The following is a 17,222-nucleotide window of genomic DNA, read 5'->3' on the forward strand; positions in this document are numbered from 1 at the left end:
CAATTAACCATTGGGATTTTTTGTTGTTGTTTTTTTGGTTTTTTTTTTATGAGGATGGTTTAAAGCACAATTCAATCCACAGCGATGCAGAGGTTCGCGGAGGTCTTTATCGGACCAAAGTCAAAACAAGCTGATGTCCTGCAAGCTGGTGGGACTGCAGCAAAGTGGCTGGGGATGGGGATGGCTCCAGCAGAGGAGCAGGTAGATCTCAACCTGTGCCTACCCGCTTCTCACAGACTGATTTGGAGAAGAGGTCTCAGCACCCTGCCCAGAGGAGGGGGAGGCAGAGCGGGTGCCGGGTCCTGGAGCGGCCAAGGAGATGGCAAGTCAGGGCACATCTCCATCCCACAGCTCCAGTTCACCAGCCCAAGCCTTGGTCAGCACTAAACGGTAAACGCTTCTGCATATTTTTGGATGTAAACAAGCGTTCATCCTTGATACATCTGCGTCTTACACTGGGAGAGGTCAGAATCATATTGAATTGTTTTTAGAGGACGAGAGCTGGCTTGCAACGCCTGTTAACCTTCAAGTGTTCTCTTAAAAGCAAACTCCCCAAATCTTCTCCTTTAAAATAACGCAACATAATTATGCCATTCATCACTTTTTTCTTCCCTTTTCCCCATGCAACTCAGTAACCTACAGCCAAAGCCATGTTTCACTAAGCTGAGTTTTGATAATACAGCGCTATTCTCATCTCCAGCAAGTTTTACTGTAATTACAGAGATGTGTTGCAGACATTACACACTCTACAATTAGCACTAATTGCATTACATTGTCACAAAGAAGTCATTTACTCTCCATGAGCTCATGAGATTGGTCTGGACAGTTTAACAGAGCTGAGAAGTACTTAATGGCATGCCACGAAAGTGGCCGGCAGCGCGGCAGGAGCAAGCAGAGCACCCAAGCAGCTCTCCCAGCCCTCTGCAAGCGGCAGATTTGGGGCAAAGGCACAAAAAGATTTCTCTGCAACGTTACCCTCTGTCAGGTCCAGAAATTTCTCGGGGGGGGGGGGGGGTTAAATACTACAAGTTTGGGGTTTGGGGTTTTTTTTGAAGCCTCTGCTAGACTGGTGGTAGTTGGGAAGGGTTTCGATGGATGGTGTGCCCGTGGGAGCGCACAGCCCCGGTGTGCAGCACATCCCACGTGCCCCTCGGCATGACGTGCCTTCCCCACCCGATGCCCCACAGACACGGTTTGCTGCTTCTGCTCTCCCTCTGCCATCACTTTCTGCTGCCCATGGGAAAGGAATTGGCAGGGAAAGCAGGAGAGCAGGAGCCCGGGGACCTGCGAGGTACTGGGGAGCCCACGCTGTCCTGCTGCTTCCCCTCTCCCATGTCCTGCACAAAAAGGGGAGGAAAAAAGTGGGAAGGCAGAAGCAGAGCTGCTTCGTTGCGGTCACCGGGGCCATGTGGAAATGTCAGTTTGGGGGTCTCTTCCCTGTCATTGCACTGGAGAACCTGGCTGAAGCCCTTATAGGAGACCTACATACAAATGGGACACGCTTTATCGGGTATCTAGCAAATACAGGGGGGATTTGAGGATCACCCTGGTGCACGCTCTCCTCCCGGGCCGCAGCTCGGCTCTGGCCCCTTTCCTGACATCACACACCTGCTCAGATGCAAGATGCCTTCACGTCGAGCTCGGCTCGTCCCTTGCTCCCGTGCTTTGCTGTTAGCACCATGGTCTGGATGCTCATCAGTGTAATTTGGCCCACGTTGGAACCGCAGAGCTGTGCTCAGGAGCTACCAGAGGAATCTGCTACCAGAGGTCTGGTTGGGATTTGACCCTGGAGTGCTTTTTTCTCTTATCCTTACAGTGTTTTTTCCTATATCTTGAGTCTAGTAATGGGCTTGGGTTCCTGATTTTTTCCTCTGCTACAACAGTGGCCCATTCCTGCAGCCCCTTCGGCTTTCCCCAGCACTCGGTGCTGCCAGGGAGAGCCGAGGGATGCTCCGGGACGGCAGCGACGCTCCGAGCAGGATGCGACGCTCTGGGATGGATGGGCAATGGCTGGAGGAGAGCGCGAGGGCACAAAAGAGAGCAGAGAAAGCGGACACTGGGGTAGGAGAGGCTCCGCTTTGTATTTAAACCCAGTTCGATCCTTTGTCAGCCGAATTGGTTTTGACGGGGCCCAGATGGGAACAGTTCATGCACACGAAGGGAAGACCCATCATTTAGCGAGAGGCAAAGCCAACCTGGCAGGAGTCACAGGAACGCTCAAGCTGCAAGGCTGCAAAACCTCTGCAACAAATAAATGCCTCCGCACATCGGGAAGGCGGCTGTGTCAGAGGGGAGGTCGGTGCCGCTCTCCGTGCTCTGCCCGCGAAGTAGGCGGCTCTCACACATCCAAACGCCTGTCTAGGTGCAGTAGGTGGGCAGGAGATTTGATGCTTGCTTAAGCAAAGTGCAGCTATATTTCGTCATAGGAACTGGGACGGTCTCTGCCGATGTCCCTCTAGACCGAGGTCCCATCACGGTGGGCTCTCCGTAGAAGCACATCAGGGATAACTCTAGCTCCAAAGACTTTGCAAGCTCAACAGGTAAGGCCAGGACTGGGCTGGGAGGGGAACGCAGCAGCACCCCGGGGCAGCAGAGCTGGAAGCAGCCCAGCACCCAGCACCGTGCCTCCCCTGGTGGGATGTCTGGCCTTGCTTGGGTCTGGTTCTTCATCACACTTAATTCTAGTATAAGAAATTATAAGAAAGAAGAAATGAAGAATACACAGGGTGGCTTTAGCAGGCTCCAGCCCTTGGCCATGCTGCTGATGTTTACAAGCCTACCAGAGCTGATCAGACCTGGGGTCCCACTTTGTCCAACATCCCACTGCTGCAGCCCCTAACATTGCTCAGATACTTCAGGAGGAAACTTTGAGCCCTCTCCTAACCCCAGGAGCCAGAGGCTGGTGCAGCTGGAAAGGACAAGCTTGTAGCCTCCTGCAGAAATGGGGTTACAGGGACAGTTACAGCTCTTGGCCTTTCTGCCCTCCATCTCTGCCTCCAGTCTGGGTCTTGAGCCTCTCTCCATCTTTTGGGCTCTGCAGCACCCCATGACAATGAGTTTCCCAGGCCAAGGATGCACTGGGATACCTGGCACCTCCCTACTGGTTTTACTAGGCCACAGTTTTGGTTCTTCCAGCTGCCTGGCAGAGGTGTGTGCCGTGACCCTATGGGGCCAGTGATGGACCACAAGCAAAGCCCACCAAGGTGTTGCCCCTTCTTGGGGCACACCAAACCCATGCCAGGTAAACAGCCCAGCTGGGAGGGCCCCCTGCTCCTTTCCAGGAAAATCCAGTAAATTTGATCTCTAGCTCTATCAAAAGAGGAAAAAACCCAGTGTTTTCCCAAAGGTCTTTGGGCTCTTGGAGCGGGGAGGGGAGGCAAGGGCCGGTGAGCGACTCGTGTGTCAAAGAAATTCAGCTCGCTGGCTGGGGGCCAGGGACTTTTCATGTGGATTTCCAGCCTCCGCCAGGAGACTCTCGGGTGCTGGAAGAGCCTTTAATTCAAACCAGGTGCCTCTGAAAGGAAAATGCTCAAAAAGGCGAACTTGGTCGTTTTCCCTCAAAAAAAAAAACCAAAAAAAACCAAAGTATAATCATGAGGGCAATCATGCACATTTCAGTGAATTATCCTCCCTGGCATGCCGCTGCGTGCTCCCAACCGCCTACTCCACCACCACCTCGCCCAATGGAAACCAAAATCACCAGCAGGGCTGGAGGAAGAAGAGCTGAGCCCAGCACCCAGCGAGGAGCCCCAGGACCCGGGCTGGCCAAAATGCACTGCAAGCAGCTTTTGTCACCCTGCCTTGCTCTCTCCATGAGCTGAACAGCGATCCCGCGAGCTATGGAGAAGACCAGAGGGATCACCGCGGTCCGGGTGGTGATCCCCACTGAGGAGCCAGGATGGGCAATGCCGACAGTACCAATGCCCAGCAAGCCCCCAGCCTTCACTGCTGCAAACCAGCCGCTCCCCCAAATCCAGTGCTTGCCAAGCGGTGCCATAAATAACAACAGAATTGTGGGGAGAGGGGGACCAGCCACGCCGCGCTTACCCCGCAATGACGATGAAGAAGTCCAGGCGGTTCCATGTGTCTCCCAGGTAGCATTTCTTCCCAAAAATCCCCAGCGCAATCATCTTGACGATCATTTCCACGGCGAAGAAGGCAAAGATGAAATCATCGAAGCTCTGCAAAAGAAAGGAAGGGAGGAGGGATGCTCCTGCATTGCTGCACACTCACACCGGGGGAGGGAATTAGAGACCTGAGTCCAACAAGGTCTCCTCTTGCACCACCATGAGCTAAAATCCCTGGGCAGAGGCAGTGATGAGAGCCGCTCCGTGTCTTCCCCCAACCCAGGCTGGCCAACAGCACCCACGGTGCTAGGGTAAAGGGACAAGTATTTTTTAGGCTCTGCTTTCACTCTAAACTCAATGGTTAACCTTCCCAAGCACTCCAAGCAAGGCTTGGCTACGTTAGGTCTGGCAGAGCCTGGCAAGGGCTTTGCCCGATGACACCGTGCCTTTGCATCCGAGCACCAAAATCAGCATTTTTTAAGTGCTGGCGGGACAGCCAGCGGAGGCAGGACCCAGCCATCCCAGGGCACGAGGCCACCTCCGCCGTGGCGAGAGCCAGCTCTGCCGCAGCTCGGTCCTTCCTTCTCCCCACCAAGCCGGAGCCGCGGTTAAGCTCCAAGCAGCGGCCGAGCCGCAGGCCGTACCTGGAGGATCCTGCAGCGCGGCGAGTCACAGGCGATGTCCTCGCAGGGGTGGAACATGCCCAGCGTCACGCAGTTGAGCAGGATCACCAGCATGCTCACCCTCTCGAACCACCTGCGCGACACCCCGTCAAGGAAGCAACGGGCCCAGACGAGCATCCGCGAGCAGCCACCGCTAAATCAGAAAGGTTATTCTCGTCTTTACAGCAAGGTGCACGCCAGCTTCTCTAGGTTAGACCTCGTCTGGTTTGCAGGGAAAGCCTGCCTGCTCTTTAGATACCTGCTCGGCAAACCGACGGCGTGTTCTCCCCACGCCGACATCTACAGCTACAGCTAATGTGAAAACCGCTATAAAATGAAAGTCTCATAGCAAGAGCGCTGAGTGCTGATGTGATGGATTAAAAAATTAAATTAAAAGAACGATATCAACTTTTAGAAAAAAATAAACCCCACACCGTTAATTTCCTCTCCTGGCATTTCATGGAAAAGCACTTTAACAACATTACATTTTTCTATTAACCATGTCACGGCTTATCCCAGGGGCGTTTCCCTGAAGTCTCTACTTGAACTTTTCATTCCCAGTCCAAATTAAGACTGTCAAAACCATTAACCAACTGCCTAAAAGCCTTTAAGACGGTGAGAACCCGCAGAGCCCATTCCCTACCCTGACTGCTGCCTCTTGGAGCAATTTTAAAGAGCTGAGCTGCTGGGACAGACTTTGGATGCTTTCACTTTTGGGGCAGAATAAAGCGTGCTGCTGCAGCAAATCCTCATAGGGATGGTTCAAACCTGGTACCAAATTTTTTGCATCCTTCTAGGGGCCATTTCCAGCCAGCTCTTGACTGCTAGGGGCACAGGGATGCAAAATCCAGGAGCTGGTCCAACACGGCACCGGGGTTATCTTCCAGCCTAGCATGGAAAACAGCCCATCGGCTGCCACAACCCGCAGGCAGTCGGGGCCACGCTCCTGCCTGGGTGCAGGCAGCAGCTTCCAGGCTCTAGGAAAATAAGCACAACCCTTGTCAGACAAGAGCTTTCGCTGCAACGCGGTAGCGGGTGGTGTTTGGGAGCCCGTGCTGTAGCGTTATCTGGCTGGGGAAGAAGAAGGTGAGGATGAATCAGCAGGTGCCTCCCCGCCGGGCACGCGGGGCTGGATTTGGCAGCTCCTGCCACCCAGCCTGGGCGAATTCCTGGGAAATCACATGGGGCTGAGTCACAGCTTGGTCGTCAGCAATCTGGATCTTTTAATCAGAAGAAATGTTTACAAGATATCGGGATAGACATTCCAACTGTCAGGTTGGGGTTATGGGCTGGAATATTTAGCCCAAATATAGCCCTGCGGGGGCAGGCGCGGAGGGCAGCCAGAGGAGGGGGCAGCAGCTTAGGGGGGCTGGAAAGCATCCCTCTGCAGAGCCAGCCGCATCCACGGCTCTGTCAGCGAGGAATTGCAAAGCCCTTGAGAACAGAAAGAATTTTAAAAACCCCTGTAAGGTCCCAAATGAGTGACAGGACGAGCATGTGTCTGTAAGGGCTCTGCAAGATATTCAGCAGGGAAGCGAGGAGGCTCGGGAGTAGCCTGCTCGGTTGGGTCAAAACCTGAGGAGGCAGACGGATGCTTCCCCGGACAGGCAAAGCTTCATGCAAATTCTTTCATGGTGGTGGAGAAGACCTTGCACTGGGCCTGGCTCTCCTCCACGGGCTCCATCTCAGCCGGGCATGGGACCCGGGTGATGCTTTTGCCACGGTGGGGAGTTGCTTGGTGCTGACCGGGGACCGCAAGCTCCCAAGCGAGTGGAGATGGGCACGGAACCATGATGTGCACCTGCTTGGAGCCACTCTGATCTCACCTCCTCCCTCTCCAAGACCTAGCGCAGCCGAGCAGATCCAACCTCACCGCAGCCCCATGTCCAGTGCGAAGGGCTGAGCGGTGCCTGAAACGGGAGGAACAGCAGAGGATGGCACCGAGGGCACCCTCCCGGTCCTCCTCCGGCACACCACAGACAGCAAAGCCGCGGGTGCCCCTCGATGCTCGTTAGCGTGCCGGCACCAGCACCGCCGACTAATTGCGAGCGGAGGGTAGCCAGGAGAGCGCAGAGACACCACAACCTGCTGGGCACGGGGTGTGAGGTGCGGCCGGGAAGAAGATGCGGGGACCAGCGTCAGAGCTGCACCCACCAAAGGGTCCCCCGTGGGCAGCCCCCACCTGCCCAAACACCCCGCTGCCCAGAGCCCCAGCTCTCCCCATTTCGGCACGGGTGCTGGCACAGGCACGGCCCCCCCATGCCGCCCTCCCCAGCGAGACGATGAACACCCCTCCCCATCGCATCCCCCCCAGGTCTGTCCGTGCCCCCAGCCCAGGGCTGGTCCATGCCCTCCCACCCCGACTCCCCTTGCAGGAACAAACATCCCACAGGCAGGAAAACAGCCTGGGGAAGGGGGGGAACCGTGGAGCGGGAGGGGATTTTATTTGCTGATGACAGGTTTTTTTCTCCCAGCTTTAACCACAGACCCACTTATCAGCATATCGCTCCCTCAAGCAAATACATTTCAGTCCAATATAACACTTCACCCTGATTAAATATTCCCGGGACAGGGACCCCGGCGGTGCCGAGGGCGGTATGTTAATGTGCAGCTGATAGATCAGAAGGTTGGGGGGGTGGGGGGTGTATTTTATTTTTTTGCCTTTTTTTTTTTTTCCAGCTGAATGAAACTTCAAGCTCTTTCTTCTGCTAATGGGATTTTCAGAGGCACACAAAGTGCTGATGGCTATGGCTTTGTACCGACCCTCCTTTGAGCCGAGAGGCTGACAAAGGGAAACTCTTCAATTAGCAAAAGCAGAAGGTGCTTTATTGAATGCCGCTCGCCGCTGCTGCGTGGGCAGTGAAGGGGCAAAGGGGCTTTGGGAAGCACCAGAGACGGTGCTGGTCCTCGGCCAGCGGCTGAGGCGAGGAGGAGGAGGCAAACGCTCAGCGCGAGGGGCAGCCGTGGCACCGCCACTGCCTCTCATCCCAGTGCTGAGCTGAGCCCACGGTCCACGTTGCACGAGATAAATATTCACCGGGAGTGGAGCTGGCCCTGGGGAGTCCTGCACCCGCCTCACACCGGGCAGGCGGGATGCGTAGGGCTGATGTTTAAAAGAAATTAATGATGGGGTTCATGCCCACACAGCAGGTAATCACCCCACCTGCTCCATCCCATGGGTGTCAGAGAAAGAGACCCTGCTTTTCAGGGTCACCTGCTCACCCCAGCTTATTCTTAAAAATCCACATTTTTACCATCAACTTGGTCAAGACAGACAGCCAAAATGCTCACAGATTCTTTTCAATTAAAAAAATCTGTTTCTGCCACACAGAAATATCCAGTAACGCTTCTGTTGTAACCAGACTCTTAAAATTCATAAGATAAAGAGCACCAAAAAAAAGGAAAATAACCACAAGTCAGTCACTTGTTATGAACAGGAGCCTTTGCACAGAGCAAGAGCCCTCAGCCCCTTTCCCACCACGAGCGATCCCTGTGCTACCTGCCCGCGCTCGGCAGAGCCTGACCTTTCATAATTAAGAGGCAAGACCCCCAGATTCAATTAGCCAGCACTACCCAGCTTAATATAATCAAAAGAGAAAGATAATGTGTTATGCTTGCTATGATTTGGTTGCAGAAGTTTGGATCAAATTCACCGGCAAGTGAATTAAATGGGAAGCTGTTCCTCGAGGGCAGCAGCAACCAAGAGGACGGCGGGCACGATGCTCGGTCCAGCAGCAGCGCGGGCTCTCTCTGCCGAGCTGGAGCACACGCCCTGCTCCCGGTGGGCTCTTTGGTTTGGAGATGGGAAGACCGGGCACCACCATGCCGCAGCGTTGCCCATCCCCAGAGATGGTGGTCCCTTCCCCGAGGCGGCCGGGCACCCGCGCCGACAGCTGAGCCAGGTATGGAGGGCAGCATTTGGCGATGCTTTACAGGGATACACGCTCTTCCATGGGATTAATATTTATTTCTTCCCTTAGTGCTCTGCTATTCCCAGGTGGCTTCTGCCATTCCCCCTCTCCTTCTTCCCTGCATCCCTCTCTCTCCTCTCTGGCTCCCTCCCTGACCCCCTACTCCAGCTCGCCCTAAGCAGCACCAGTGCTCCAGCAAAGCACCGGCTCCACGGCAAGGTGCTGCCACCCTACCGTCACCGGGAGATGGGGTGGGAGCCCCCGAAAGCACAGTCAGCACAACGGGGAGCCTACGGGCAGCCCCACAGCACCAGGGGCTGCAAGCTTGTATCCTGCAATAAAACCCAAGCGCAGAAATGCATTGAACCGCCTGGATCTGGCCAGGTGACACCTCGGCTCCGCTCTGCTGCCTGTTTTCTGGGGCAAGGAGAGGTCGTTCAGACCCACGGGCCATGGCCATGGCCACAGTCGGGTCCCCCATCACCACCCGCAGTCAATTCTCTTGTGCCAGGCAAAGCCTGCGCTCGCCGGGACAGCGGCTGGTGTTTGACAAATGTGCAGCAAGCAGTGGCGAGGCCTGGAAATTTTAGCGCAAATGTGATGTGAAAATTGGGTTGAAACGACAGCCTTCCCCTGCAGTGTCACCGAGTCCCACCAGCTTAGGAGTGACACTGGGATAAGCTGCAGACGTTAATGAGAGCGGAGTTTTAGGCTTCATTCATATCATCAATTCCAGAAATAGCCCCTTTGACAGAAGCATAATGGGACTTCCAGGGTCTGGCCTTTGGGAGGGTGGGAGGAGGCAGGGACTAAAATCCTAAAACATTAATTCAGGCCGTTTGCAAGGAAAGTTAAAAGTCCTCAGAATTAATCTGCTTCATGGGTGGAAATAATAAACCCTTCCCAGCTTCGCCTCCGACTGCACCAGGCCAACAGGAAAAGTGTCTTCATATCATGCCCAGTTGAAAGGTTATAGAATTCCCATCCCAACCCTGGACATTTAATAGCATTATTTTTTTCCTACCATACTTCTTCAAAAGCGAAACCAGCACCCATCTTTTGCTTTTAGCATTTGCAGGAAGCATCTGCATCCCCTTGGACGCTGCATGCCAGAGGTGCTCTCGGAGCATCTTTACACGGTGAATCTGCTTGCCTGGCTTACAGCTGAGCGCCGGCAGAGATCTGCCCCCGGTGTGATCCTGACACGGTCTCTACCCCGCGGGTTTGCCCTCCCAGGTGCTTTTCCAGGCATGGTACCTCCCCTCCCTCCGTAGAATGCAAGAGCAGGATGAAGCAGGGAAGATGCGGCAGGTTTACAGCCCTTCCCGCAGCATCGTGGCACCGCACCGGCAGCAAAACTGCTTTTTTTCCTGGCGGGGTGGATAACCTGCTGCGGGCACAGCGGCCCCGGGCACACTCATTGCACGCGTGTGACGGAGAGCGTGCCTCCTGCCCTGCGGTCCGCAGGGATTCATGCCAGGCGAGTCCGATCGCCAGGGCATTCCTGGAAAGCAAAGCCCAGAGGCGCTCCTCCAGTGGGGCTGCAGCAAAGGGATTTAAAAATTCAAACTCTGCTCAGAAAGCATTTCCACGACGTGCCCGGCGCCTGCCCCATCCCCGGTCATCGCATCTGGCAGCCCAAGGACACGCTGCCGGGAGCCGGCACGACCCCACTGAGCCCGGCACATCCCCGGTTGCAGGCTCTGAGCTGGGAAAAAGCCAGGCAGGGAGCATCCCTGCCTCGTCACTGCTCTGCAGCACTTCGAAACCGCTTGCCTCACAGCGCAGTCAGACCCAGGAGGTTATTTTAATGCATGCAGCTTCACAATTAAACCTGGGAAACCAAAACAGGGCGATTATTCATGCCCGTGCTTTTGGAAATTTCGTCTCCAATTTAATTTCTTTTGCAGATGTTCAAGGGGATGCACGGGCAGCTGCTTCCCTCTGCCATGAAACGGCCGCACTCTGCTCCCATCCCGGCGGGACCACGGGGCCACGGCCGCGTGACGGTCCCCAAGGGCCCCGTAACGCACAACGGTGACTGTAAAGCCCAAAAGTAGAGGAAAAAGGGGATTTCGGGGAGTAATCATCCTAATCATCTTATTTTTCTCCCGAAGATTTAAAAACCGCACAGTTGGCTGCAGGCAGGAGATGCTCTCCTCTGCCTCGGAAACGCAGCCGCCTCTCAAGGGGGATGTAGGATTTGCTCAGCAGCGTGGAGGAACCCTGCTCAGCCGCCCAGGTGATGAAGCGAAGAATGATGCTGTATTTAGAGGGGATGAAGCCTGATAAAAAAAGATGTTTTGTCAAAAAAAAATCCTGACGAGGTTCTTATTTGCCTTACTGTTTTGGAATTGTTTCCCCATAACCTTTTAGCTTTGTACTTTAAGATTTTTTTCCAGCAACCAAAAGGGTTTAAAATCTTATTGCTTAAAAAGGGAAAAAAAAAATGAAGATAAAAAAAAATCCTGCAAGCTGAGTGTCTTGCATAATCTCCAAACTTCAGGAGCTGGAGCTTTTAAGAAAAGCCCTACATATCGCTTGCAATTAACTCCTGAGCTGGGAGGGCTCGGCTGCTGGCAGCCTGGCCTTGGGACCAGCAGCTGCAAGGATGGGTGCTTTAATAAAATAAAATAAAATACTATAAAATAAAATAAAATGTCAAACAAGAGCACTTTAGGCTGAACTTATTCCAGCTCCTCATTCCAGTCCTTCCTTCCTCCTCATGCCTGTCTTGGCATCACAGAGCAGAGACCAAAAACCAGCCCAAAAACGGACTCATGCAAAGGGCAGGGTCAGCGCATGGCCCCCAGCCCCTGGGCAAGCAGGATGGGTCGGGGTGGAAGCCCCGCGGGGCCAGAGCTCACCAGCTATTTCACCAACCGATGCCAAACGCTGGGACCCCGACCCTCGCTGCCCTCCATCACCCAAAGGGAAGAGGAGAAGCGGGTGAAGCCTCGCTACCCAGACCGAGCCCAGCAGAAGCTCCAGCTCCCCGCAACCTCCCTCCCCTACTGGTTTAGCATCTTCTGCTGACGTTTGGGTGGCTCAGGGACGGGCTCTCCTCCCACTCGCCCCACCAAAGCGGGGCTGCGGAGGTGGGAGCGTGCCCCAGCACAAACGTGTCCGTCCCCATCCTCCTCCCTGACCCGTCCCTCCCAGCTCCCAGCTCAGCCTCCGCACCAGCCATCGCCTTCCACGACAGAGCCCCGGGGATGGGCTCCCTCCCAGCAGCTCACTCGTGGCATTAACGAAGATGTTGTCGTGAGCAGTAAAATCCTTCCTAATGGACTCCTCCTCTGCAGGAGGGACCCGGGGTTACCACTTAAAATACACTAAATATGCCAAAGCTGTTGCTGGTGCTCGATAATGTATTTAAGACATTTTTTCCCACCACGCCTTATGAAGTGCATAGCAGATAGACACTTAATCCCCAAATATATATATATTTTTAAACTCACTCCCTGTAAACTGTCCCTTAATAGTGCCTGCCCTTAAAGCTCAGCGGAGCAGAAGAGCGGCAGTGCTGGCCGCTCACCGGGACGTGCCCATAACACCCAGCGGTGCCATCCCCACAGCCCCTGCTGTGGTCCGGGACGGTGGAAAACCCACAGAAACCCAGGTAAACGCTGCAACACAGGCAGATGCATCTTCCCCTCATGCTCACGCAGAAAGGCACCTCGTGCAGAGTTGCCAGAGATTCGTCTCTCTCACTAAGAGACTCGGGATATTTGGGATACTATTAAGTTTCTACCATCCCTGATTCGGCTTGCTGCATTACTCAAGACAAAAACTGTTATGCAAGGCTTCCTAAACAAGTTGCAGTGAAATCTTTGTAACATCCTACACCGACACATAGTTGGGATATGTCACATATTTGTCTTATTTTGTTCCTTCTTTGTCCTTTTTTTAGTCTCCTTCTACTTTTTCCCCCTTGGAAGTACGCTGGTTCCCATGGAAACAGTGATGTTATGGGTATGGACAGAGCTTCAGTGACGTCCACAAGTTCAGTATAAAAGCGGATTTATGTAACAGTTGGTGAAATGAAGGAATTGAAGAGATGGCTCTGCATGGCCACACATGTGGCATCGGTGCTGCCGTGCCAGGGATGCTGCACTGGTCAGGCAGGTTCACACCGAAGCGTGAAAGAACAAGAGGGCAGGGCACAAAGGAGGAGATCCCAGATGCATGGGAAGGTGGATCAGGATAAAACTTGCCCTAAACATATACATATATATATATACATTTTTAATTTCTATTTATTTATATTTTTATATTTATATATTAATATATTTCATTGGAAAGCATCTCTTGCCTTTCGCTGCTGGAGCAGAGGACGGATGGGAGACCAGGGTACCGACCCTGGGCACAGCAAACCTCCTCTCTGTGCTCACCTGGGAGCTGCAGGAGGGCAGCTGGGTCCTCACTGCTGCCCCAGCCCCAGAAACCAGCCAGGACGGAGGCCACGGAGCAGCGAACCCACCCCGGCGCCGGCAGGCAGTGTTTGCCTCCACGGCCAGGGAAGGAGATCCCGTCCGAGCCAGACCTCCCTGAACAGTGAAGGGGAGCATCCCCAGGAGGCTTCTGCAGGCTTCAAAGCCTGCAAAACGGGCGCATTTCCTCTTTTTCGCGAGCCTGTGATTTAAGTCCCTTCCTAGGGCAGTGCACAGATGGAGGGGATGTCTCTCCTCCTCCTCCTCCTCCATCGTTCCCGAGGAAGAAGCCCGAACAGCTTCCAAAATGAAACACTGCCATGCCCAGAGTCATGCCACCTCAACCCCCCCCCCTCCCCGCAGAGGCTTCGCTGGCAGACACCGCGCCACGCAGAGCCAAACCCCCCCAAAAATCAATGTATTAATAAAGCCAGGGAACGACAGGCTGATTATAGCCCTGCTCCATCCCAAGGACGTGCTGGCGAGAACAAGCCTGTGCTAATTGTCCTGGCAGCTCCTCCGCTTCCCTTACAATCCCCGACACACTCCGAGAAGCCTCCACGGGCTCTCTGCTCCTGCTACCGCTGGGTTACCCCCACCTTGGCCAGCAAAACCCTGCACCCTTCCTGGCAGAGCCAAAATATTCCCTGTGGAGCCAAAATATTCCCTGCGAGCATCGGCATCCCGCCTGACGCAGGTGATACGGGCTCTCTGCCTCTCTCTGCACCGCTCTCCCTTGAAGACCACTCTCTCCCCTCCCAACCTCATCCCGCTGGGGGATGCAGCCCCTTTCGGCCCCCCAAGCCCTGCCAGCACGAGCTCGAACCCAATCCCAGCCTATTAAATATACACGAGGCGAGTGCATGAAAGATTCATCCAGGGCAGGGGATGTCAGCAGCTGCGGTGGGGAACGCAGGAGATGGGACAGCTCTGCAGGGTCGACAGCAGCCGCTGATTAATTCAGCGCTTCCCTAATCGCCTCGACAAGCTGGCGGCAGGGTGGCACCGAGACATGGTGACCAAGTGAGGACCACAAAACCCAGCGAACCCGGGGAGAGGCGGCAATTACAGCCCGTCCTCACGTTCGCCGCAGCGATGCCGGCTGCAGCTGGAGCTCGGGCAGAGGAGAGGGAATCCCCTCTGCTGACTGAGGTCCAGGGGAAACCTCAGAGGGAAGAGCTGTTAGAGAGGAGCTGGGATGCGAGAAAGCTAAACAAATCGGCTCCATCTCCATCTGAGATGCAGGGCTGGCTTCTACCCCCACAGCCCTCCCACAGCCCATTCCGGTCCATCTGCAGACACCCGGGAGAGGGATGCTTTGCAGGCGGGATTTGAGAGCCGGGGAAATCAGGGCACGGGGCAGGAGGGAATGCGCCGGAGCGAACCCTCCCACGGCGGCAGAGCATCCCACCCTGCGGCACGGCACAGCCTTCACCCAGCAGACTCCGCGGCTGCCAGAACCACAAAGTCATTACCAAGATCTCCAGAAAGGTGAGCAGGCGTGGGGGCATTTTCAAACGCTCTTCCATCCCCCTTCTTCCACCAAGCAAGGAAATGTGTCCACCACACCGAGACAAACACCTTCCAAGGCCTTTAGAGAAGCACAGACTCTGGGTTTTGCCCATTTGCACTCTACAAATGAGCAGCTTGGGGCTCAGCAGAGGAAAAGGGGAGAGATGGGGCAGGAGCAGGGTGATTCCTGGCTGCACCGGCTCCAGGATGAGCCAACAGCACCCAGCTCCCAGCCACATCTGCCGCAGCTGGGTCCTTCTCATTCCCACCCCAGTATTTTAATTGCAGAAGGGTACGAGCTCAAAGCCCCTGGGAAAACCTGGCTAAGCCTCGCAAAAACCTCAGAGGACAAATCCAAGGACAAACCCAGCATAATTTTAACTCTATGGACCGAGACAGGGCAGAAGGGTTGGAGGGACCAGTATTGCTGCTTCTGAAGGGTGCAGACGGCTTAACCCCCTGTCCCCACACCTTCTCCCTTCTCCTCCACTGGCACCAGTGTCCTGCCCTGACCTGGGGACACCGGCCAGGGGGGTCCCAGGAGCTTTTTAGGGCAACGCCTGAGTTGCTGTGACAGAAAGGATAACCAAGGCGATAGCTTCCTTTGGGGCAAACCCTCCTCTGGGTGCCAGCAGGAGCTGTGCCCCATCACCAGAGAACTGAGCCCTTTCCACTTAACGGTTTGCATTAGCCAATGCTGGGTATAACTTTCCGTGCACAGCTTTGCTGAAGAAATACAGCTTTGGGGCGACTCAAACTAACCGCAAATTTTTGTTTGTTTTCTAACCTGGCTTCACACTGAGGGAAAAAAAAATATTAAAAAAATTATGTTTATAAAGTCTGAATATGATGATGATTTTTCAACTGGCCTGCTTCAGTGTGTCACTTCGAAACGGAGCCAACATTTCCTTTCTAAAGAAACACCAACGTAAAATACAATATTTTGTTGCAGGTTAAGTTCTTAATTAGACAGGAACCATCTTACACGCTTCAGATTTTAAAGTCTACAATAAAAAAAAAAGAAAAACAGTGTTTTTCAGTGTAAGCAACGCAGAGCTTTCACGATGGGGATGAGTGTTAAGAAGGTCATTTTGCAGGTGGGGAAATGAAGGTCAAGACCACCCCAGCCCAAACCCACTGCTTTTTCCCCGGTACGAAAAAGGCTGTTCCTGCCTGTGGCACACAGGGATGGAGCAGCTGGTTCATGACTGCAGCGGGTGATGCTCAAGGTGAGCATCTCCGGGAGATGCTCGAGCCACGAGCCGTACCCGTGCTGGTGCGCCTGACTCGGTTCTTGAGGTGTCTACAAGTAACGGTCGTCCGCGTGAACTGAAACAACTTGACGCCACATCAAAATACCGCAGTGACTAAATGTGACTAAAAGCCATCACGAGCGCAGGGTTTATGCGGAATGACTGGGTGCAGCAAGCTGCTCTCCCCAGGGCTGAGCCATTGCGGGCAGAGGGAGCTGGAGCAGGCTGGGGGGCTCGGGCAAGGCTTGCTGCCCAGTGCCTGCCCATGTGCTTGGTCTAATTGCTCCCTGCATGCAAATCCATGGCCAGGAACTCATGAATTAGCTTTTCGCTGGCGGAGGAGGAGGAGGGAGGAAGAGGCAGGAAGATAGGGTCGGGATGATGCTCAGCACGCCCTGCTGCGGAGCTGAGCTCTGCCGTGGCACTTGCACGGACACAGTAGGAGATGCCACCCCAAAACACCTCCCGGCCTCGTGCATCTGCACAGCTGCAGCCCAGCCCAAAACGGGGCAAGACCAGCTTAAAAGCAGGACTCATCCCACGCACTCCAGCCCAAACCCTGGACTGAGCTCAGACGCGATGTCTTATGCATGCTACATCCCACTGCCTGCTGCTACTGCCCGAAAAACCAAAGGTGGATATGGAGGGAAGATGTACAACCCCAAGAAGCAGGCAGGGGCTCCACAGCAGGGTTTGTGTGATGGAAGTTAGATGAAATATTTCAAGTCCTAGGTAATACCACAAAAAAAAAAAGAAAAAGGCTTTTTTGTAAAGGTGAAGGTGCGCTCTATGGAATCTGCTTGCAGGGATGGCACAGCCCCCCTGGTTTTCCCTCCCCAGGCAAGTACAAGAGGTGATGGCAAGGATGGCAGTGCCACTGCAGGAGATGCCAGGGGACCTGTACCCCCACTGCCAGCCGCTCGGCCGGAGAAGCTTCCCGGGGGTTTGGTGCATCGCACCGTTTTGGTGCTTTCGGCTTCAGTGACAGCGTGATGATGTCTAAGGAGACAGACACGAGAAGGGAGAGCAGACCGGGGGGTAGTGCACGGGGCTGGCTGCCTGGCGGTGGCAGGGAAGGGGACGGGACGGGACACGGCATCACTGCACGGGGTGGCCATTGGCCGGGGATGCTCACCCAGCTCCAGCATTTGCAGATCCTTCGGGGGTTCCCAAAGCACAGCTAACCCAGCGCAGGGGCTTTTCTTCCCAAGGATCAGCAGACAAGCTCACAGGGGTGCAGAGTGCAGAAGTATGCAGCAATATGCAAGTGTGCAGGAGAGCACCCACGGAGCTGAGGGGTGCAGAACACCCACAGGGGGAACCAACCCAGCGCTGACACCCCACGGTGCTGCCGGCGGGGATCCAGCCAGTGCCCTCTACCCGG

The 17,222-nt window shown here is 54.6% G+C and overlaps 1 protein-coding gene across 1 annotated transcript in view; it reads right to left on the reverse strand.

Moving 5' to 3' along the window:
* LOC104839253 (voltage-dependent T-type calcium channel subunit alpha-1G-like) overlaps positions 1 to 17,222 on the reverse strand; it is a gene marked incomplete at its 3' end in the record, with an annotated part of 67,625 nt that overhangs the window by 15,151 nt on the left and 35,252 nt on the right. The window contains exons 2-3 of the mRNA XM_010579459.1: positions 4,712 to 4,823; positions 4,048 to 4,181 (exon numbers count right to left, since the gene is read on the reverse strand). Coding sequence (XP_010577761.1) covers positions 4,048 to 4,181; positions 4,712 to 4,823 — 246 coding nt within the window. The remainder of the gene's footprint in view (positions 1 to 4,047; positions 4,182 to 4,711; positions 4,824 to 17,222) is intronic.

Source organism: Haliaeetus leucocephalus, unplaced genomic scaffold, assembly GCF_000737465.1.
Source record: "Haliaeetus leucocephalus isolate CR32 unplaced genomic scaffold, Haliaeetus_leucocephalus-4.0 Scaffold657, whole genome shotgun sequence".
In the NCBI taxonomy this organism is placed as follows: Eukaryota; Metazoa; Chordata; class Aves; order Accipitriformes; family Accipitridae; genus Haliaeetus; species Haliaeetus leucocephalus.